This window comes from Coturnix japonica, chromosome 4, assembly GCF_054131305.1.
Source record: "Coturnix japonica strain WE chromosome 4, WE-NBRP24, whole genome shotgun sequence".
Taxonomy (NCBI): Eukaryota; Metazoa; Chordata; class Aves; order Galliformes; family Phasianidae; genus Coturnix; species Coturnix japonica.
In genome coordinates, this window is record NC_140666.1 from 38,798,635 (window position 1) to 38,820,530 (window position 21,896).

Here is a 21,896-nt window from a genome sequence, read left to right on the forward strand (position 1 = left end):
TCAAGAGAACAGTTGTTGTTACTTCAGGCTTTTTATTAGCATTAGTTTGGAAATCACAACAGAAGTGAGTTGACTAATATCTTACAACTGAGTTAAATTGGTCTGCATTGCTGGTTTTTATATTCGGAGCCCTCATGCAAGTCCATTTATAAAGAGGATTGCTCTGATTGAACTTCGGTATCAAAGTGCTTTGCCCTCCTCCACTTTGAGTGTAGCATGTGAGAGGTATGTAACACAAAGATCCGGAATATACATAGGTGAACTGCTAAAGCTGTATGAGCAGCATGCCAATTAATAACCCATTTGAAGAGGTCTTTGGCAGCAGGCTGCTGCAGGATGCTGGGGTTGATCCCAGCCCAGATAACAGCAAAAGGCAAACAGATGAGCTGAGGCCCTGCAGCACACAGGCAGCCCTGAACCTTCCCCAGCACTTCCCCAGTTTCTGACTGCTCACCCAAGTGCAGAGCTGAGGACACACCCAGTGCTACCCAGTGAAAAAAACAAACACATTGTAAGGGACAGGTCCAATAAGGCCTGGAAGCTGATCCTGGAACTGAAGCCAACTACAATCCCAAATAGAGGCTGGGGGGTTGGGGGGTTCATCCTGGCCCTTCTTGGTGCTGCTGCTTCCCTTTTTCAACATGTGGAGTACCCCTGTCAGCAGGCATGGCCTTGAATCCAGGACTGGTGTTCTCTATTTCTTCCTTTTTCCTTTTCCTCTTGAAGTAACACAAGGCTTACTTGAACTTCCTCAAAAACTGCACAGCTCAAGTACTAGGTGTAATTGTGAGGGAGCCAACACATAGGCGATAACTGTTCTGTAGAATTCTCTTATTAAATTGATCCTTTTTCCTCTTATGTACAGATCTTGGGTGTCATTTCACCTTAATATAACTGGAGGCATCTGCTAATCCAGTCACTCCTCCCTCCCTCCACAAGGGGGACATGACACTGGCTGGACCAAATGTGTGCTCATAGCTAGTGGTGGGGTATTGCAGGTGCCAAGGGCTTATACAAGCCCCAGCTTCTGATTTAGGTGCCTTGTCACATGCAATGACAGCAACCATAGTCCCTTCTGCTAATCCCTTGCAATCATCACCAAGTTCCCTTAATGAGCACCATCAGGCTGTCTTTAAATATCCAAATGTTGCAATATGGTCAGTTTCCCTGTACAAAAGCAGGAGATCAGTAAAATATTTTAAAAGTGCTGAAAGTAAAAATAGAGCAACTGCAGCAGATTAATAAATTTTAGCTAAATACAAAAATATGGTCCTTAAGTCACAAAAAGTCTTGATCACGATGTCCATGGAAATGTAAACTTGATCTAGGATCCCTTTTTATTAATGCAACCCAGCAGAAGTGACAGCATCTCAGGCCAACCCATCTTATGCCCTCGCTTCAAGAGCATGTAGTCCTACCTGACCACCTCCATCAGATTTTCCAGAATATCTTTTTCCTGTAAAGTAAATATGATATTATGACCCAAAGAGTTGTTGCAGTGAGGTTTTGAGTCAGGTGCTCTGCATGGGATTGACTGTCTTGCATCCTCCACTTGAAAGGGAAATAGTTTTCAAACACTTCATGTCCGATGTAGACCAGGATTGAGTTCATGCCTGAAAGTAAGCACAGGTGTTAGCGCTCCGAAGAGCAGGCAGGAGCTTGCTGCAGAAGAAGCACACATAGACACGCCAGGCTTATGAAATGGAATGGCATTGAAACAGTGACAGCCAATTCCAACAGCTAATGTTCCTTGCTCCAAGGTTGCTATGCACATGTGTTTGCTTTCACACGCCTTCACTCCTGAGAATGTTTATTGAAGAGAAATGCAGATAACTTACTTCCTAAATTGAACATAGAACCGGATCGATGCTCCCACATTTCTACTGACAAGAATAATCACAGTTATTGTCCTTAGAGTGGCTGGGTGCTGACCTATTTGTTCAGATTTATTGCCTTTCCAAACAAATGCTGACTGCCCTTCAAAGCTGTGGGATTTCTGGTAGGAGATATGATACTGTGCTGTTACCCTACCCATCTTCCTGTCCAGATACCAGAGCTCAAGAAATGTTCCCTATGCTGTGGGTTTGCACTCTGTCCTCAAATGTTTGTCATGAGCCCAGTGTGGTTAAAACCACAATGGGACGCTTTGGGAGACAGGCTTATCTAAAAACACAGAGAGAACCTATGTGGCTGCCCAGGGGATTTTGTCTTCCACATCTTCAGAAGTGGTATTACTCTGCTGACAGGCCTTCAAGTTTCCCACTAAGTTAGCTAAGATTCTACAGCCCTTTCCAAACCAACTGTGAGCCAGCTGTGGTATTTTGCTTGGTGCTAGGCAGCTGCTCCCTGAACTCAAGATGAAACTTAAAACGGTCATGTGGCAACAGCTGCTTCCAGCCTTCATTTAAATACTGGCAGTCCATCTCCCTTAAATTTCTGGTCTAGTCTCTCAATTCTGTGCAAAAATTCAGCTCAATCTAATCATTTTGACCTCCTTCAAAATCCCACCTCTTTTGATGACAAAGGAGGTACAGAAACATAACTGGATACTTCAGAAAGAACTGAAAGGAATGCATTTCCTGCTGTGTTTTCACTGACCTGGGTAGAAAAATGGAGCACCTGACCACAGTCTCTTGACATCCACAAGGTAATACATCAGCAATAAGAGGATGAAGGCAAAGCAGCTCATGGTTGTCACGTATGACGTTGACCTATGCACATTTTCAATAGGAGGTTAGAGAGGTAAGTGATGCATACAGATCACAATACAAGAAAGGGAAAGCAGGTAGAATAATACTTTAAGAAAGTCAAAATAAAAGTTCTCAGCTTACCATAAGTTCTTGTTTATGGGAATAAACCCTTCTTCTTTAGAACATTTTGTTAAGGCAGCAGAAATAATTCCCTGCAATAGAAAAGTTACAAAAGTTTATATAACCACTGCAACATTTCAGACAGTTAGTGTTGAACAAGAAGACGGGTCTATTAAGGAGCTACCCAGTGATATTTAGACCATACTAGGTGAAATAACTTACCATTACTATGCTCCAGATAAAGAATCGGATCATAATCTGTTTGTGCTGGTCTTTGTATGACAAGATAATTTTTCCTGCCTAGTATAAGCAGAATACAAAAAGTGAATTAAGGCCTGTAAAAATATCTGGCTCTCAAAACGAGCAACTTTGTTAGGACAACATCGTGACTCAAAATCCACATCCCAACCCTCAGCAAGGGACTGCACAAAGGAACAAACTGATGCCAACTCCCTGACCAGCCCAAACAGCTTCTTGGCACCGCATCCATCCCAGCCTGCTTGGACCACGTGCTCCTTTTCAAGTTACTGCCAGGTTAGATTCCACTTCTCTGACGCCCACCTTAGGCTACATGGCCTGAAAGCATTGCTCTAGAAAAGATTTTGTTAGAGCCAGTCTCAACCTCAAATAAAATAAGTTGCCTCCCCACTTCCAAGATGCTCTCAGATTTTCCCATGCAACACACACACACAAAAAAAAGAAAGAGGTACCTGCAGTCCTAGAAATGCCATTAAAATGGTATTTATGGTCCCCAGGATCCCTTCAGGATCATATGGCACTGTTGTTTGGTAAAGCACCTTAAACATAAAGCAGTTATTACAAGGCACCCAAGCAACCAGTATCCTTTCTTTCCCAAGCCCCTCCTCACAGCTGCACTTGGTGGTAGCTTGCAGCTTCATACTGCAAACCAAAACCTACTTACATTGCAAGAGGGATGCTGATATATATGCTTTTCTCCAAGAACCAAACGATCAATGTAACCAGCTGCTCCTCCAGTGCAGTTAGGATAGTTTCCAAAATCTCCAATGCCCCCAGGACCAAGATAGCCCCTAGGACAAAAACAAACAAGTTAAAGCACCGATGCTAGATGTATTCTCTGCCCAGAGGCACACTGTGAGATGCAGGTCCTATGTGACAGCTGCTCTCAAGGTTATGGGCAGGAACGTAGAGCAAAGCTTCAATTCAGCTCTGGTTCTCCAGCTGGCTGCTCTACCTCCTCTGCAGGTACTGACCCAGGACTCGAGATGATGTTGTGATAATGGTATACTGCTGTACACAGGCGTCAGGGAAACTGCAAGCCTCTTCTACTCACAGAAGCAATGATGTCACCTTTTCACACCAGTTATTTTATACCAAAGTAAAAGATTTTTTATACAATAAATTCTTCCCTTCAACCTGCTGCCCTTAGAGTTTTCATCTCTGTCCTGTCCCTATAACTGTTTTTTCTCCTGCCAGGTAGAAAATACTTAGCCTGATGCCCCACAGAAAGTAGTCTGAGTGCAGTCTTACCTGGGACAACCTGGCACTGGTAACAAAAAGGTCAGGCACAGCCAAATCACTTCTAACACCAGAATGAAGATCCACTGTGGCCAGAAGGGGAGAATATCCTGCAGAGCAGGACATGACATCTCCTGCATGAGATGGATGGAAAGAGAAATATTAACTGGCAAGTGAAAAACATGCCCTTGGGGACATCCTGTACTTCTTGACGGGCAGTTCCCCAGTTACAAGAGAGGGCTGTTTTTGTTGAAAATTAGGTTCGGCCAATGGACCTTTCATCTTCATAGATGATTTCCAGACACTTAATTCTTTGAGGAGGGGAGCGGGAAACAAACCAAAACAAAAACCCACAATGTTTTTCAGCTTGGAAAATGTAATGAGGAATTTTGATTCTTGAGGAGAACAAAAGCCTTTTGGGAAAACAGATTCCAGAAAAGCCAAAAAGCAATATTACTTTCCCCTGCTGTGGAAAAACACTGCCAAAATTAACCGGACAAAACAGAGGCCACAGGATTCAGCATAGAGATGCCCGTCCCTGCGGTCCCTTGGCAGTGGAAAGTCATCAGAAATGCCTGGGAATGTCTGCTTCTAAACACCATCAGGATGGATCGGTGAAATGCTCAAATAAAGCAGAGATAGACAAGATAAAATGCAGAGGGGAAAACTGAAAGGTGTGTTTTCCCTGCCATTTTCACCAGGTCACGCTGTGTTGCACAACAAATAAGATGCTACATGTTCTTTATGCTCAAACAAGAGAAGCTCCCAAACCCTACTGCCAGTATCATGTGTTACCTTCCCACGTAACTTACCAAAGTGCCACTGTCAGCGCCAGCTCTTGTAAACAGGAGTTCAAGAGCAGCAACCACTAGGTACGTCAGTCCCAGTCTCTGGAGTACTCCAGGGATGCGCAGATTTTCCCAGGACACTGGAAAAAATACACACAATGTGAAAGAGGAACAGACATGGGCTCCTCCATAAATACGAAGCCATTCTTCCCCAGGCAGAGCTGAGAGCCACTGCACCTGCAGGTGTGTGGGACACCTCCATTCTGCCACTTGATTATCTGTAAGTCATAGCCCTGGGCAAGTCAACACTAAGATGATAAACAATGCCCAGCACAGGGGTCAAACAGAAAGAACTGTGTCAGTCTCCTACAGGAGGAAGTCCAGCTAAAGAGGCAGAACAACGGAAATAGGGTTTTGCTCACATGCTCCAAGGCAGTAATTGGGATTCACAACTATTACTCCCAGCAGGATTAGCAGAAAGCTCCTCCAGAGGATTTTCCCAAGCACCTTCTGCTTAGAACTTCCCCACCTCAGCATGGAGTTCAGTGACAATGCTATCGATGTGCCCATGATGAACACAAACCTACAGAACAGAAAGAGGACACAAAGCAGCTAAGAGCATTTAGCTGTTCTACTGGTTCATAGGGACAACATTGTCATCAAGAGGGGCAGGTTCCTAACAGCTGTTTAACACAAATCTCCCCCTCCAAATCCATTTTCATACAAAGGCAGGGAGGATGCAATGTTCCCCTGGCAACCCTTAACATCAATTGATGCACTACTCTTCAGGAAGACCTACCATGGAAAAACCAGGTCTGCCACTGTTAACCCTATAAAAGAAACAAGAAGGAACACATTATTTTCTTCAAAACTTCCCTAAACTTTAACAGTATTATTGTTTTCAGAGGAACTGCAGGCTTTTTGCAGTCATTTGACGCCACAAAATCTAAAACACATTATAAGCAAAACATAAAGATCCAATCATGTTGCTTCACTGCTTTTACCATTCCTCAAAAACACGTTCATAATTTTGTCTCGGGAAAGATTTCAGGGAAGGAATCCTTGCTATTCTCCACCAGGGCAACACACTGCACAACCCTTCCCCCATCAGCTTGCTAAGCACAGCATTATGGTTGCACAGCATCAAACTTGGGCCTGACTATAGTACTAGACTCTGCTTAATGACCATGGTTCTTAAAAGCCAAAAATGTTATGTCAAAAACAACAAGCTTAAAAACAGATTGTGATTTGAAATTAATCCATCATTGCACATGCATTGCTTCTCCCATCAGCCTAATGGGCTAGATACAGTATGGATGCAAACCAGCAGAGCATCCCAACCTTCAACTAAACACAATGCAGCAGGTAACTATAGCTAAATATCAGACTTAAAATGCAGATTATCTGTGTCCCAATTGTACTTTACCATTCCAACTCTCATGTTTGAAGAACCAGTATTTTCCTCCTCCATAATTAACGAACACCATAATTATAAGAGAGAGGCTAAAAAGAAACAATGAAAACACAGAAAGTACCACATTTCAATGAAATACATATGTACAAACACAGTCAACATTCATTCCATTAAAACATTTCCAACTGTGAGATCTAATGCAGTTTATTTTCAAAGATTACATACAAAGTTTCCAGATTTGCTGAACAGGGAGCAGTATCACAAAGATCATGGTAGTGAACTGAAGTAAGCACCTTCACACAGTATTTTCATGCTGAATGTAAGTTGCTCTTTTCCACTATGAACCACAGCTTTATCATTTCCTCAAACTAGATCTGTGGCAAGGCTTCAACAGTAATAACTACAATTTTGATTATCTTTCAGTTTAAATGCTTGAACAGTTCAACTGCTACATATTTCCATATACTGTCAATCTGTATTTAGACAAATCTCATGCCCTTTGGGGGAGCTGCTTTTGGACAAGATCTTATACTCACCCTCGGAAGGTGTCCAGGGAGCGCAGTCGTTGCCGAGAGGTTGCGCACCACAGACGTGGGGAAGGATTACTGCTAAGGGAGTCTGTGGTGCTTGGGGACCCCAGCTCCTGGAAGAACAAATCAGATACAGGAAAAGCAAGTCAGTGGCTGGCTGTGGAACTGCATGGGTTTGCACACTGTGTTTGTCCTGATTCTCCCCATCTTCCTTTTCTTTTTGCTTCCCCACTTGCTATTTCTAACCCCCTAGTGGCTCTATAGTGTGGCAACAGCATTTGACAGGAAAATGCAGATGCTCTGTACCCCACCTTTGACCAGGGTGGAAACAATAAGCCAGTGAGAAAACCTTACGTTTCAGATTTGTGGGAGCTTGGTCCAATCCAAATCAGCCACAGACTTGCCACCCCTGTGAGGGTAGCTTTACAACTGAGCTGAGTACATCCAGCTGCTTGACTCTCATCAACAGAACCAGTCCCATCCCATCCCATCAGCACTTGTCTGGCACCACAGAGAAAACGTTCAGGGAGACAAACCAGCAAAAAACTGAATCTTTTTAAAAGCAGGACTGGCTTCTTTCCAGACGGGTTCCCTAAACCACTCTGATCATCACCAGTGACAGCATAAGGCAGCAACATTGCTTTAACATAGATAATTGGAGATAAGCAACATCAAGAATTGCTCCAGAGCTGTGCTCCCAGCTCTTCTGACTCAGGTTCAGACATATGAAGCCCAGACTGTGACAATCCATCTAGTATCAAACATGGCTCACAGAAATACCAACTCTAGGGCTGTCAAAGGAATCCTAAGCTTAGCTTCCATGAAAATTCCTATTGTGCTGCAAGCAGACACACAAGTTGGCACTTCAACCCCACCCTTACACTGCTTGCATGAGACGGGGACAGTTTTCACAGATGCATGTCCTGCAAGGCAACTAAGGAGGGCAGAAAGCTACATATTCCCAGCTTGCAAGAGTTCTGTGAGGAATCCATAACTCCAACCTGGAAACCCAGCCCAGCACTCTCCATTGACATAAAGCTGCCTGTCTGACAGCAGTACAAGATTTGGCAAAGGCAATAGGCATAAGAAAATGGCAAGTCATAAATAAACCCCCAGATGCCAAGACAGCATGCGTTATTCTGAGGTTAAACCACCACCACCAAATGCAAATGAAAGGTACTTTGGACACTCACAGAATTAATCAGACGATCAGTTTCCCTAGGGTTCAGTTTCTTGTAAACCCAGTTTCTGACTGGACCAATTCTGAAAATTAGTAACAGTTTAAAAGACAAAACAAAACAAAAATTGGCTACTTCATAGCCAAGTCCATCTTAATGTCAACTATTTAGTAGCAAAACTCAAAAGCTAGGATGGCCCCTACTCATGTTTCTCCGGTTCATGTATGCGATACAGATATACAACCAGTACCTGTGACCCCAGTTACATCCATTCACCCAACAGTGCTGCTACAAGATTAAATTCGGGATCTCTGCTCTCAGGCTGTCCACAGACAGAGACTCAAGTCACCCAGCTCACACGACAGAATATCATAGTTATTGAAGATGCTTAGGTCCCACTATTTGCACTGATGATTTGAGGCTGTTCCCAGGAATGCGTCCCGGGAGGGTAAAGCAGAGTGTGTATCAGCTTACGGCTGATGTCAGCTGCTGTCCAGCAACTGCTCTGCATAGAAGCTAGCAAGCTGTAAGATGTTCCTCAAGAGAAATCACATCACCCTGCATTTGTCATTGCATGGACAGCTAGCACAGCCTGACTTGTACATGGCAGCCTGGCAGCAGGGTGTTACCTGCAAGCAGGGACTCCAAAGCACTACCACACTACTTTTAAATGGGTGACCCCATCTCACGTATGAGGAGGTGTTACCATACTGTTCACTTACTTCATAACAAGGCGACAGATGATCAGGATAGCAAGGATCCCCGAGTAAACCAGGAATGCAAAGAGGATAGCTACATGGAAGAGAAGAACACAACTCCATATCTTACACAGCAAAACTGCTCATTGGCAGAAGTCTGGTCAAGCGTGATACAAACACGACAACCAGCTCATCCCACCATCCATCACCCCACTTTCTCCACAGAATATGTATCCCCAGCCTGAGTCCCACAGAGAGAAAGAACAAAAGTGAAGCAGGCTAGCAATCAGTAACTGCACATCTTGGCATAAAAAGGCAAAATAAATGCACACTGAAGCAATAGTGAAGAAAGCGTTGATGTGCTGTATGTTCTGATGAAAAACCTAGAGACTCAGAGATAGCCTCAATGAGTACAGGGAGAGAGTAACAGCATTTGAAAGAGTGAAGGATTTTTCTGTATAGCTGGAGAACTGGAAGGACTGAAGAAAAGCCTAATGCAAAGGAGTGGAATGGAAGAGATGAGAGCTTAAAGAAGACCTGGGAAAGGAGATGAACAAAAAAAGGAAGGCAGCAGGCTTAAAATTAAAAGCACAAAGACTACAAAACAGAAATCCAAATACTAAGATTTGTTTCCTGTTTTATAAGAGAAGCAAGACAGAGGGAAGAACAAGAGTCCTGTGTGTGTTCAGAAACATGGAGGGAAAGAGGAACCAAGAATGATAAAATCTCCCTCTGGATAAAATGCCCACTGATTTTTGTGAGGCCAATTTCTGCTCCAAAAATGTTGTGGTCACAGGGCATCTCAAGTGAAGAGACCTGATTTTGGCCAGGGCCTCCAGGCAGGGATGTAAAACGTAAGGAGGCAAAATACTGAGAGAGAAGACGTGCAGACCCACTGCATGCTTCAATACAACCCAGGTAGCTACAGAGGCATTTCAGGTAGCTGGCTTTATTGAGACATGCATGTTGCAGAATGAAAGAGGAAAGCTGAGCATTACATACGGAGGTAGCTGTTGATGGGGCCTTTATTGACGACTATGTCACAAGAAATGGTTTTGGCACTTGTGTTTAGGGTCTTTACCACTAGGCAGTAATTGCCAAACTCTCCAAAATGATACTGAATCCTGCAAAGAAAAAGGGAGACAGAACTTGGCTGTTCCATGTAGACAACAAGGCATCACTCACAGAGCTGCAGGGTGAGCATCACCCTCCCAAAGCTCACATCACCCATCTCCTCGCACCACTGCATGTGAGACTGGGCCCTGTCATGGGCTGCCCCTGCTCCCAGACCCACCCAGCGTAACCCAGAGCCTGGCGAACCCTAGGTCTCAGTGGTCAGGAAAGAGGTGAAGGTGGAGACAAAGATAAAACATCATTCGCAGCGCGGGGGAAACAAAAACCCAGCAGCACGCAGGAGAGCCGGGGCGGCGGCACTTACTTGCAGAGCTCGCTGCCGGCCTGGGAGCCGTTGAGCAGCAGGCTGAGCGGATGCTGGGTGTCCACCACCGCCACCGCGCTCGGGCCGCCGTCGCTCGGCGGGACGTCGGCCAGCAGCTGGTAGGAGCACTGCGGAGGAAGCGGAGGGTGAGGCGAACCGAGCCGCAGGCCGCGGGCCGGTCTCCGCCCGGCTCGGCGCGCTCACCCGGTGGCAGGCTGCGGAGCGGGCGAGCAAGCGGAGGCCCTGCACGGGCGGCTCGTTGCGGACCATTAGGAGGGCCTGGTCCATCTTGAGCGGCGGCGGCGGCCCGGCAGTGGGCCCCTCTCCGCCCGGCTGCGTGCGGCCCTGCGCCAGCAGCAACGCGCCCAGCGCCACCGCCACGGCCGCCGCCACAGCGGCCGCCATCGTTCCGCCGCGCTCCGCCCCGGGGCGGCGCCGCTCCAGAAGCGCGCCCGGCGCCGCGGCCCGGTCCCGGCGGTCAGGGGCGTCGGGCCGAGTGTTGCTCGGAGCCTGGCCTGCCGTCCGCACGGAGCGCGGGCCGCGCGGTTGGGCAGCGCGGGGAGGCGGTTGTGCGGGCTGCCATGAAACGGCCCCTTAGAACCCTGCGCTGCGGAGGGAGCTGTCAGCCCCGTGTCTTCCATAGCGGAGATGGAAAAGAAAGCGCATTTCGTGAACAGAGACTTTCCTCCCAGGGAGGCGCCTTCGCTGCTGCCGGTGCTGCTGCTGGTGGCGGTGCTGCTGAACGCCCTGCTCTACGTGTACCTCGGCAACACGCACGGCTCTTCGGGCCGAGCCGACGCCGAGCCCAGCCTTTGCCCTTACGGGTCTTTCAAACTAGGGCCGGTGAAAAACTGCTCCCCATGGCTCTCCTGTGAAGCCATCAATAGGGAAGTCAGAAAACTCAAATGTGTTGGCGAAGGAGCTGTGAAAAAGGTGAGTCTGGTTATCCTTTCTTCTCGCCACTGATTCAGCTCCCAAGGGCTTTCGTTGTTAGCTGCCCACGCTGCTTTTATAGCTGCCCTTAGAGCAGCTGAAAGTTTTAGGCTACAAGTGAGGTAGGAGGCAGGAGAAATACGGCCATGTTTGTACCTGTCTCACCAAACACCAGCTACGCACACAGCACCACGGGGATGGGCGAAGTGCTTCACATGGTGCAACTGTGGCAGAGCAAGTCCGGCTGGGTGGTATGAAGCCATTCCAATGAAAGCTCTGGAAATCACGAGCCATCCTATCGCTGTGATTACAAAATCAGGAAGGGTTTGCTGCAACATGTATGTGCAGCAGGTACAGCAAAGCCCAGAGGCTTCGCTGCTGACATAACACTGTACAGTCATGCACCAGCATGAGACTGACCGCACTGGGTGACTGTAGTTTGTGGCTGTGAATAAGCATTCGCTTGGATGCCACATGGTAACAGTCAGCGGAGGAAGGCTCTCCACATGTCTTACGCATCTCTTCTGTGTCCTCAGGTCTTTCTTTCTGAGTGGAAGGAAAACAAAGTGGTCATTTCACAGCTCACCAACCCAGAGCTGAAGGAAGACTTTCTCCACGGACTGAAGATGCTGAAAGCACTACAGAGCAAGCACGTTGTCCGACTGCTCGGCTACTGCGAGCAGCAGTTCACAATCCTCACCGAGTACCATCCTCTAGGTTCCTTGAGGGGTCTGAATGAAACTCTGCACCTCCCCAAGTACAAGAGCATGAACACTTGGCATCGAAGGCTGCTGCTCGCTATAGACTACGTGAGCATCATTCGCTACCTGCACAACAGCCCTCTGGGCACCTTAGTGATGTGCGATTCCAACGACCTGGACAAGGTGCTCTCTCAGTATCTTCTAACGAGTGACTTTCACATCCTGGTGAATGATTTGGACGCTTTGCCTCTGGTGAACAGGAGCGCCGGCAGGCTGGTCAAGTGTGGGCATCGGGAGCTCTGGGGTGAGTTTGTAGCTCCTGAGCAGCGTTGGCCCTATGGAGAGGACGTGCCGTTTGATGATGACCTCATGCCCCCATACGATGAAAAAACAGACATCTGGAAAATCCCGGATGTCTCCAATTTTTTCTTGGGCCACGTTGAAGGCAGTGACATTGTGCGACTGCACTTGTTTGACATCCACGCGGCATGTAAGAGGAAGGACCCAGCCCAAAGGCCATCTGCCCAGGAGATCTTAGACACCTACAAGAAAGTTCTAACTCTGTTGGTTCGGGAGGCAGCCATGCCTAGTACTAGGGAAATGTTGTAACAAATCATGGGACCAACAGTGGGCTGAAGTTGGTGTTCTTATTTATTTAGCTTGCCTGAAGGGCAAAGTGTCTGTTCCCTCAATTGAGAAGACAAAAGTAACTGACTTTGTACTTTACCTTTCGATTAAAAATTATCTACCCAATGCTGAAGATGTGCATCTTTCCCATTGCTGTGTTTAATCTGTCAGTGCAAGAGGAGGAGGGAGAGAAATTATGTTTTGAGGACTGGGGAAATCTCTCGAGGACCAGAATTTTTCTTTTGCATCATTTATATAAAATTCCCTTTTCAAACACAAAACATTTTTGTACAGACAGAGTTAAAAAAAAAAAAGAAAAATACTGTCCTACTTAAACGAATTGGCAGAGGTCTGGGGAACAGAGGCTACAGCATGCCCCTCTCAAGCTCTGTGCTGATTCTGGTGGCTTTGGCCCATGTCTTATGCACAAAGTCCTCACCCGCTTCCCTATGGAGTAAAAGCAGCGGTCGTTCAAAAATGACTATAGTTCTCTGAAGGTTTTGGTGAGCCCCGCTGCCACCTTCCCAGCCACTCTGCCCAGCCTCCCTGCTGGATGGGGTACTGGGGGATTCCATGGGCTGCTTTCAGAGCCATGTGGCCACTGCTCTGTGGTCCCCATATCCCACTAAACAGCATGTTGTTATTTTGAAGGCAAGCAAATGATACAGAGACAGCTTAAACGTGCATGGTTTTGGTTTTGAAACATTTGCCCCTACAGCATTCTCAGCAAGGTTCTTTGGAGATGAGGGTCCAGGAGTCCTCTTGCTCTTTTTTAATCCATAGGAAGTGTGAGCTCTTTGGAAAATAGCTAAAGTGTATCTTTTATTTGTATTCAGTTCATCTCTTTTGTACTCACTTTTGTGTTCCCTGAACATCATGCATGGATGGAAGGAGAAAGAATAGGGAATGGGAAGAGAACGTGACTTTCTTTGACAGCAAATTGTGTGTTGGAAAATAAAAGCCTTACATTCAGAATAAACAACTCTGTCAGGCCTGAATTCAAAATGTATTCACCAGAAGAAGAAAAAAAATAAAAAGGCTGCTTCTTTGTTCAGTGAGTTTAGGAGAAAGCTCCTGATACCAACACGATGTTACAGCCTGTCACAGGTACCAGCCGCTGGTGAAAGAGTAGAGTGATGCCTTAATTCTGAGCAGGCCCTGCTTGATGAGATTGGGATTTAGTTGTGCTCTTGGTGGAAAAAAAAACCAACCAAACAGGAATACTACAAATGAGATGTGGACTTTAGCATTAGTAGAGGACTTTCTATGCTATGGAGTAGGTCTTTGGAAGGCCTAATGGCCTGAGACAGCTTGCTTCTTGCCTCGAGAGGTGAGTTGCAGGCAGAGAAGTACACTGTCCTTTCTGCTGAGGAGTTTGTTTCTGTTGCCACAGTGATAGTCTACTTCATCTAAACCATCCGTGTTATAACTGAACTGAAAGCAGGTTTTTTACTTATGTTCAACTCCAGCCCTGGAACAGGCTGCCCAGGGAAGTTGTGGATGCCCCATCCTTGGAGGTGTTCGAGACCAGGTTGGACGGGGCCCTGGGCAACCTGATCTAGTAAATGGGTATGTTTGGTGGCCCTGCCAGGCAGGGGGGTTGGAACTACGTGATCCTTGAGGTCCCTTCCAACCCGGGTCATTCTGTGATTCATTCTGTGATTCTGTGTTCTTTTACTGTAAAATTTTATCATAAATGAGAAGACTGTCCTTCACATGACAAAATTCCCCTCTGATTTCTTATAATGCCAGCAGGAGTTCTTTCAAAGCTGGTCATTATGGTTTTCCTTTCCCAGTGAGCAGTCTATTTTCTTAATTTAGCTGATTTTGCCATTTTCCAGCTGTGCAGTTGTAGCCAGCAGAGCTCTTCCTGGTAGCTTTCTTATTCACATCGTCAGAAATCAAAGCTCCAAAACAGAGCAATGACTTTGGATACTTCATGTGTGTTTTGGACTTCAATTCAAAGCACCTTCAAGAAAGGTGTGGAGGAAAAAAATGCTGGCCATGCTGTAATTGTGTAAATCATCCTGTGAGTTATTACTAAGGTTATCCAGGGTTTTACAGCTTCAGCTTTACATGATGTTATGATGTGGAATACTGATAGCAAAATTACAAAATTACAAAACCATGACATATGAGCAGGTGTTGGGAAAACATCCTACTGGGGCTCTTCAAAGCCACAGATAAAGCTCTGAAGGGACAAGAGGCAGATCCCTTGCTTATCCCACAACAGCATTTGTTACTTTTCGTTAGCCCTTACTTATACTTGGAAGGAAAATCAGCATCTGATGCCTGTGAAGTAAACACATCATTTGTCTTTTACGGCAGTAGCAAGGACAGTCGAGAAGAACCGGCCAAGCTTTTCATGCTGGTCTCTTGCTGCTTGGATTCTTGCTCTGCTGTGTACTACTGCACCTTGCAAGCAGTCATAAGAGTTTAAAAGAGTGAAAAATAAATGGGGACAAATTCTGGTTCTGCATCTTGCCTTGGAGATGTCTCTATTCCTGGGTGAAACTGTTACAAATTAAAAAGAAATGGTGTCTCCCTTGCATTCTGCCTTAACACTGTGTCCCTCACTTGTCTCTTCCCTGTGCCCTCCTACTCAGCTTCTGTGTTGTCCAGCTTTGTATTTCAGCAAGAATAAATTACATTTCCTCTGAACAGAGAATTAATGGAGCTTTAAAGTGCTTCTTTGGAGAATGTTTCTGTCTACAAGGGAACACTAGATGGCAGCATGAAGGTCAGTTTAGCTTTACTTTTTAGCTGCTGCAGTCTCTTGTGCTCAGACATAGCTGAGATGTGGCCTTGGGGGACCTTGGGATCCTGCTTTTCTAACAGATGTCAATATACCCCGAGAAGATGGCGTGGTGTTTGCATTAGCAAGGCTGTAATATCAAGGCAGATGCAAGAGCTCTCAGAAGAGCTACCATGACAAATGAAGGTTCCACCTCCTCTATAACTTGCATATATTACTTCCATTTATTACCATCACTTTTGGTCTCATCCTGGTCCAAACTCAGCCAAGGCTGAGTGTCACCTCCTTCCAGCCTTTCAGGATAATCAGAACAAAGCCTTTCCTTCTTTGGCAGGGAAGAGGTTGTGCAGGGAAGTGGTGGAGTCATCATCCCTGGAGGTGTTTACGGAAAGGGAAGATGCAGCAATTAGGGACATGGTTTATTGGGTACCAGTCATGGTAGAACATGGTTGGAAGGTCTTAGAGCTGCTCTTTTCCAACCTTCATGATTCTGTGATTCTTTTTTGTTTTTTGAGGGATACTTTAAAGCCCACGCCACTCTGTATTTAATGGAGTGGTAACTATTAAGTGTATCAGAAGTTTAGAATACCACAAAAACTTGAAATTCTGTCACAACCCTAAAACAATATTTTTCTTTTTGGTGCCACATAAACAAAACCCCACACTGCTTGCTCTGTGAAACAGAGGCAGTGTTGCTTGCAAAATATAATTGTTAGATATTTGGCAGAACTTGCAACTGTAAACTGATTCTATCATTATGACTGTAGTACATTACCAATAGCTGAGTGACCCTGGGAACAAGAAAAAAGTGGTTCTCAAGATCTTCTAGCGTGATATAATGCACATATTTGTAGAGTTCATCCAAATAAATTATATGCTAGATGGTACTTTGAAAAAAGAAAAAGGACTTTATGGTTTTATTTGAACTGAAATATTGTATACTTGAGATGACATACTTGAGATGACCACAGGATTTCCAATAATTGTCAGTTCTGAAGTCTATAATCCAGTATTTATCAGGATTAAATGGTGAATATATTTACATTACAGCAATAGTTATGCCTCAGCAATTTCTGATTCCATTTAGCCCTGAGTAACTCAAAATCCATGAATAATTATATATATATTTTTATACAGAGACGCACTCAGACTCCTTGGCCATACATTTCAAAAGACTCTTAGATTCCAGCATTCACATTTTGCATAGGAAGTAACTGGATTCTCAAAGATGTCAAGTATTGGTCAATTTTCAGTGAAATTTAGAGTAGTTGGCAGATGCTGAAGACTTCTGAAAATAGGATGTATTCCACGTAGAGCTGGAAGATCCTTTTCGGCAATTCTCTCAGCTGTTCTATCGGACTGAAGTGAACGCTACATTTCTCTGCAGGATGATCTAAGCTCCCACTTTTGAAACAGCTGGGTTTGGTTTTTTTTTTGTTTTTTTTTAAATTCAATCACACAATTATACTTTTTTCTCCCCAAGAGCCGGTTCCTATGAGGAGCTGAGTCAGAACCGTAGCTGAAACTCCCTGTTTGTATTTGGTACTATGTAGGGATGACAATCCAGCTGCTAAGCTTACATCCCCACTGGCTACATTTTGCCACTATAGCTTGTGTCAATGCCACTTGTTATTATGTATTATTTGCTCAGTGCCCACATGCAGGCTATGTAGGTATGGCACAAAATGACACTTCTTTCCCTAAAAAAAAACTTTAATATTAAAAAACAACAATAACCCAGATCACAAACTAACACCCTTCTTGTACACTAGCAGTATACACTAGTGTTGGCTTTCATTTGACTTAATCCAAGCTACAAATAAACAAGCTAAATGCCTTACATGGACAGGTCACACCATTTGTTATGCTCATAAATACAACTGCAAGGCTTGACTATGCTGACCAAATTCAACATCGGTTTATGCACCAATTTCTGAAGGTGTTCAGGAGCCTAAGCTATAAAAGCTATAAGAGGAAAGACTGGTGTAGCAGGACTAGCTAGGCTAGCTTTGCTAGCTTATCAGCTTTGGTACTGAACCAGGTTCTTCAAGAAAGTCATGCTGAAGGCTTACACAGAATCACAGAATTGTAGGGGTTGGAAGGGACCTCTAGAGATCATCAAGTCCAACCCCCCTGCCAAAGCAGGCTCCCTACACCACGTCACACAGGTAGGCGTCCAGGTGGGTCTTAAATATCTCCAGAGAAGGAGACTCCACCACCTCCCTGGATAGCCTGTTCCAGTGCTCCGTCACCCTCACTGTAAAGTTCTTCCGCGCATTCATGCGGAACTTCCTATGCTGAAGTTTCAGCCCATTACCCCTAGTCCTGTCCCAAAGAAGTCCTACTGCAAAGAGGCAGCAAGTGGGAAATGACTTACTTGAGGTTTGCAAGACTGTCACATTTAGCACCCTGTCCTACACAGCTTAACATTTGCTAACTTCAGAGAGACGTGTGGAGAAAGAAAGAAGGAAAACCTCTGTTTTTTCTGAGTAGGGGGTGGGTGGATTATCTGTTTTAAATAGAATATTTAATTAACTGAAAGAAATCAAGCACCTGTTGGGTGAGGTAGAGTGCATCCCTATGTGCAGGAGGAAAATCCGGAGAGATGAAGTTGCATTTTGTAGATGTAGGTTTTGGTTTTCTTCAGAAAGGAAGCCAGGTGCAGTCTGAGGGCATTCAGGATCTTCCCAGGTTGTCCAAAGTGGAGCTGAAGGATTAATGAAGAGAGCCCCTTTAGATAGATACTAAACACACCTTCTCTATACCTAGTACAAGTGAGCCTGATCTCAACTGAAGTCTGTAGGTAGTAGTGAAACATGAAGATTCATATTATGTTTATTCTTTTTCAGGCCAGTTGGCCAAAAAGTTCAACATACTGGGAAAAAAAAAAAAAAAAAAAAAAAAAAAAAAAAAGGAAAAAAAAAGAAAAAAAAAAGAAAAACCTCAACCTTGAGAGAAACTGTTTTAAATCCCTATGAAACCAGGCTTAATTTACTGGTTTGAGTCATGTTTCTTAACTGATAGACTCTTTTTCTCTTAGTGGTTTCCACAGTTCTGTGCATGGGTGCCATCTCAATTTAATGACCTAGAATTATATCTAATTGATGTCCTTCAGCTCTCCTTTCCCACACCATGGGGGGCAAGGAATTTTTCTCATGGTAATAGTGCGCTAGCCTTTAATTTTTGGATATTCTCATTTTCACTCATCTCTTATCCTTTTCTGCCCTGACCTGACCTGAAGCCCCTTCAATCTGCCCCATAGCATGGGAGCAGGGTGACTTGTATCTTGCAGAAAACAGCTAACAAAAGGATGCAGTTCCCACAGACTGCTCGGACACTTGCAAAGCAGATGCCATGTTAGCACGACATCTAGGCCTCCTCCTCAAATCAGTAATGAGCCAGGGAGACTCCCTAGGCACAGGAGGACTCATCATGGATGTTTGAAATAGGTTAGGGGCACCATGCCCTAAACGTTGTTGGTTTTTTCCCCCTTATTAACTTACATACAGTGGTGATAGCAAACAATTCCAACATAAGCACATATAACCTAAAGACATGTAAAGCAAAAGGAGATTAACCACATTCATGATGTTTACACCAAAAGAGTTGTGAGACTTTAAGATGTCATAAAATCACACCTATCACGTGGCTCAGACATAGGAAATAAAGGAGCAAGAAGAAAGTGTGTATGTGTTAGAACACCCTTTGCTTGCATAGTTAGTTCGTGTCTCAGTAAGCACGTCAGACAACCTCCCGCATTCCTAAGCTGAAGCGCTCTCTCTGCACCCACTTCTCTGCCTCAGTTATACTTTTTCAAACCAGGAGCATATGGAACATACAATAAGCTCCGTTTCTCCAGCAGTTGATCTTGAGCTGCCAAATTTAGTTGCTATGTGAGAATCGAAGGCATTTGACAACCACAGCCTTTTTTGCTTTGATGCTGGTCACGGCTGAACAAGCAGGGTGGGTGAAGGTGCTTTTTAACTCCACACGTGCTAAAGTCGTCCCCCCTACCGCCCCCTGCGCCTGCATGCGTCTTCCCTCGGATACAGGCAGCACGGGAGCATACAACGAGCTGTGTTCGCTGTACCAGCTGCGGCACAAAACATCACCCCACTACACCTCCATCTGCCTCAAGAACCACTTACATCTAAGCGAGAGTGAAAGCCGGCGGTGTGGGGGGAGTGGTCCCAAGATGGGAGCCGCCTCTCAGCCCCCTCCTCCAACCCAAGATGGCGGCGGGGTGCTGAGGCGCCGCTCGCAACAAGAGCCACGCGCGACGTCACTTCCCGCCTTCCTTGCCCGCTGCTAACGGCCGCCCCGAGCCGCCGTCCTGTCCCATGGCGGCAGCGGCCGGGGGGGCGGGCGGAGGCGGCTCGGCGGCGCTGGGCGACAGCGGGGCCATCGACTACTCGGTGCACGAGGCCTGGAACGAAGCCACCAACGTGTACCTGCTGGTGGTGCTGGCCAGCCTCGCCCTGCTCGTCTATACGCGGCGGTAAGGGGCTGAGAGGGAAGGGAAGGGAAGGGAAGGGAAGGGAAGGGAAGGGAAGGGAAGGGAAGGGAAGGGAAGGGAAGGGAAGGGAAGGGAGGGCTCAGCCGCGGTCTCCCCACGCGTGACCGTGCTGCCGTGCCCCCGCAGGAACAAGAGGAGGATCCTGCGCATCTTCACTCTGCCCCCTGCGGCCGAGACGGCGCCCGAGCCCAACTTCTACAACAGCATGAAGAAGATCCGGCTGCGGCAGCAGCTGGAGATGTACTCCATCGGTAAGGGCGGCTCTGCGGGGGGCGACCCTGCGTGCAGGGGTTCCGCAGGAGCCCAGGGCGCTGCTCTGTGGCCTAAGGACAGAGTGAGGGGATTGCTGCCAGCTTGTAGAGCTGGAAAGTGATGCAGGTGTCAAAGTGCAGAGGGATGTCTGTGGAGTCGTGAGTCATTTGACTTCTCAAGCTGAAAATAAATGAGAATTTTGCTATGTTGCTGAATGTTTACACTCCCATCTGAATGCTGAATATCAAGATTGAGATGGGTGAGAGCCCTATGGCTCGGATATTCTGCATTCCCAGCTCAGCAAAACACCTGCATTTGTCTCACACTCACCACGTAAGCAACAGAGGGAAGATGGGCAAGGAAAATGTAGTGAGTTGAAACCACCTTTTAAACTTCAAGGTTGTCAAACCAGGCCACTGCATTGTGTGTAACAAATGGCCATGCTACCTATAGAGGAATGGCAGCTGGCACCTGCTGTGTGTTCCACTGTGCACAATGCTTTGATCTTCCTTTGTCCTGCTAACCACATTGCTTTTGAAGTCAATGTCACTGTTAGCATGTGGCCTGTGTGCTGCAGAGACCAGTGCAGAGTTACGGGGTGACTAACAGGTTGCTCAGAATGGTACTTCTGAAGCCACAGTCTTTAATTGAATGTTATTTTTTCTTAACAAAGGGATGTGAATGGAATGATATTTCTTTGCCATTTATGCACTGATGTGTTGTTGGGACGCTGCTGCTCAGACCTTCTGAGGCCACATGCTAAAGGACGAGTTCTGTACGGTGATGTCATTTGTTTTGATCGGTGTTTCTTCTTTTTTTTTTTTTCTTTTTTTCCAGCAAGAAAATATGAGCAGCAGCAGCAGCAGCCACCAAAACAGACTGAAAGTGTCCAGCTGTCAGTGGAGTAAAGCCTACAGCTGGAGGAACGCAGGACTTATTTCCAGAGCTGACAATGCCAGTTGGTGTGGAGCTATTTTCAGTGCCTCTTAGTGGATGCAAGAGGGCAAGGAAAGGGGTAGAGTACTCAAAGCTCTGTTCTTGGTAGCTTTTCTCTGAGTCTCATGCAGTAAATGGAATGTCTTCTGAATGAGAGTGCCCAGCTGCTCTGAGAAACCTCCGAGGGCAGAGAGGTGCGGTCTTGTGAGCACCTTGGAATCAGCTCCACCAGCGGTACCGTATAGGAAGTCAGGCAGTGCCAGGCTGCCAGGAAGCTGCCCAGTTCCTCGGTCAAGCAGCGCTGCAGTTCCTCAATGCTTTCAGTAAGTGAGGGTGAGGATGCTGGCCCCTCTGCACAGTGTGGGTGGGCAGCTGAGAGCCACGGTGTAGCACTGGCTGTAGTGCAGGGACATTGTGCTCTGGGTGTCACGTTGTTCACACTGCTGTGAGCCTTTCCTGAGCAGCTCTGGTTGGCAGTGAGCTGCGGGTTGAGGTGCTGCTTATAACAAGTGCTGTAACACTGTAGCAACAGGAGTTGGCTACATTTGTCCAGCGGGGTTAAAGAGCGGATTGTAAATATTTGTGTAAACGGAACCAGTACCAAAAAGCACGGTTCATCCCCAACAGGCCTCACACCCTCACTTCTTTTACATTCCTCACTGTAGATCATTAAATCGGTACATTTAAAGAATACTTCAGGAATGACTTTTTAATAAAAGCATCTGACCATGGAAACTACTCGAGGCCGTATCTGCGCTAGTCTGTAGCTGTGCACTATAGGCAGCAGTGTGCCCTTGCTCCCCAGCACGGCTGTATTTCCGCC

At 46.1% G+C, this 21,896-nt stretch overlaps 3 protein-coding genes across 12 annotated transcripts; 2 read left to right on the forward strand and 1 right to left on the reverse strand.

The window, feature by feature from the left end:
- Positions 1-12: 12 nt before the first annotated feature.
- HGSNAT (heparan-alpha-glucosaminide N-acetyltransferase) lies at positions 13-19,657 on the reverse strand. 10 transcript variants are annotated; one of them, XM_085546572.1, is made up of 18 exons: positions 19,518-19,657; positions 17,923-18,076; positions 10,354-10,481; positions 9,918-10,039; positions 8,940-9,009; positions 8,233-8,302; positions 7,046-7,152; positions 6,522-6,598; positions 5,895-5,925; positions 5,518-5,678; positions 5,120-5,235; positions 4,320-4,441; positions 3,733-3,859; positions 3,521-3,607; positions 3,033-3,110; positions 2,832-2,902; positions 2,599-2,711; positions 13-1,613 (listed from the first exon to the last, which is right to left on the reverse strand). In XM_085546572.1, exons 5-18 carry the CDS (start codon positions 8,942-8,944, stop codon positions 1,432-1,434), a joined length of 1,347 nt encoding a protein of 448 aa, XP_085402698.1. In that variant the 5' UTR covers positions 8,945-9,009; positions 9,918-10,039; positions 10,354-10,481; positions 17,923-18,076; positions 19,518-19,657; the 3' UTR covers positions 13-1,431. The 10 variants fall into 10 exon arrangements, 9 of the variants coding, with proteins under 9 accessions (XP_085402698.1, XP_015716759.1, XP_085402702.1 ...); XR_014945777.1 differs by lacking the exons at positions 17,923-18,076; positions 19,518-19,657 and adding an exon at positions 10,558-10,774 and having other exon boundaries at positions 3,033-3,400; XM_015861273.2 differs by lacking the exon at positions 9,918-10,039.
- On the forward strand, positions 10,834-12,747 carry POMK (protein O-mannose kinase). The gene is made up of 2 exons (XM_015861295.3): positions 10,834-11,286; positions 11,823-12,747. Exons 1-2 carry the CDS (start codon positions 11,002-11,004, stop codon positions 12,594-12,596), a joined length of 1,059 nt encoding a protein of 352 aa, XP_015716781.2. The 5' UTR covers positions 10,834-11,001; the 3' UTR covers positions 12,597-12,747.
- On the forward strand, positions 19,654-21,811 carry SMIM19 (small integral membrane protein 19). The gene is made up of 3 exons (XM_015861302.2): positions 19,654-19,867; positions 20,012-20,136; positions 20,975-21,811. Exons 1-3 carry the CDS (start codon positions 19,710-19,712, stop codon positions 21,043-21,045), a joined length of 354 nt encoding a protein of 117 aa, XP_015716788.1. The 5' UTR covers positions 19,654-19,709; the 3' UTR covers positions 21,046-21,811.
- The last annotated feature ends 85 nt before the right edge of the window (positions 21,812-21,896 follow it).

What these genes read in the sequence shown, in the direction of transcription:
- SMIM19 (XM_015861302.2), top strand. Translation starts at nt 19,710, where the DNA reads ATGGCGGCAGCGGCCGGGGGGGCGGGCGGAGGCGGCTCGGCGGCGCTG. An exon ending in CTGCTCGTCTATACGCGGCG is followed by an intron (nt 19,868 to 20,011) that starts GTAAGGGGCTGA and finishes GTGCCCCCGCAG; the next exon opens with GAACAAGAGGAGGATCCTGC. An exon ending in GCTGGAGATGTACTCCATCG is followed by an intron (nt 20,137 to 20,974) that starts GTAAGGGCGGCT and finishes CTTTTTTTCCAG; the next exon opens with CAAGAAAATATGAGCAGCAG.
- POMK (XM_015861295.3), top strand. Translation starts at nt 11,002, where the DNA reads ATGGAAAAGAAAGCGCATTTCGTGAACAGAGACTTTCCTCCCAGGGAG. An exon ending in GCGAAGGAGCTGTGAAAAAG is followed by an intron (nt 11,287 to 11,822) that starts GTGAGTCTGGTT and finishes CTGTGTCCTCAG; the next exon opens with GTCTTTCTTTCTGAGTGGAA.
- HGSNAT (XM_015861271.2), bottom strand. Translation starts at nt 10,758, where the DNA reads ATGGCGGCCGCTGTGGCGGCGGCCGTGGCGGTGGCGCTGGGCGCGTTG. An exon ending in CAAACATGAGAGTTGGAATG is followed by an intron (nt 5,926 to 6,521) that starts GTAAAGTACAAT and finishes TTTCTTTTATAG; the next exon opens with GGTTAACAGTGGCAGACCTG. An exon ending in TGGCATTTCTAGGACTGCAG is followed by an intron (nt 3,111 to 3,520) that starts GTACCTCTTTCT and finishes TGCTTATACTAG; the next exon opens with GCAGGAAAAATTATCTTGTC.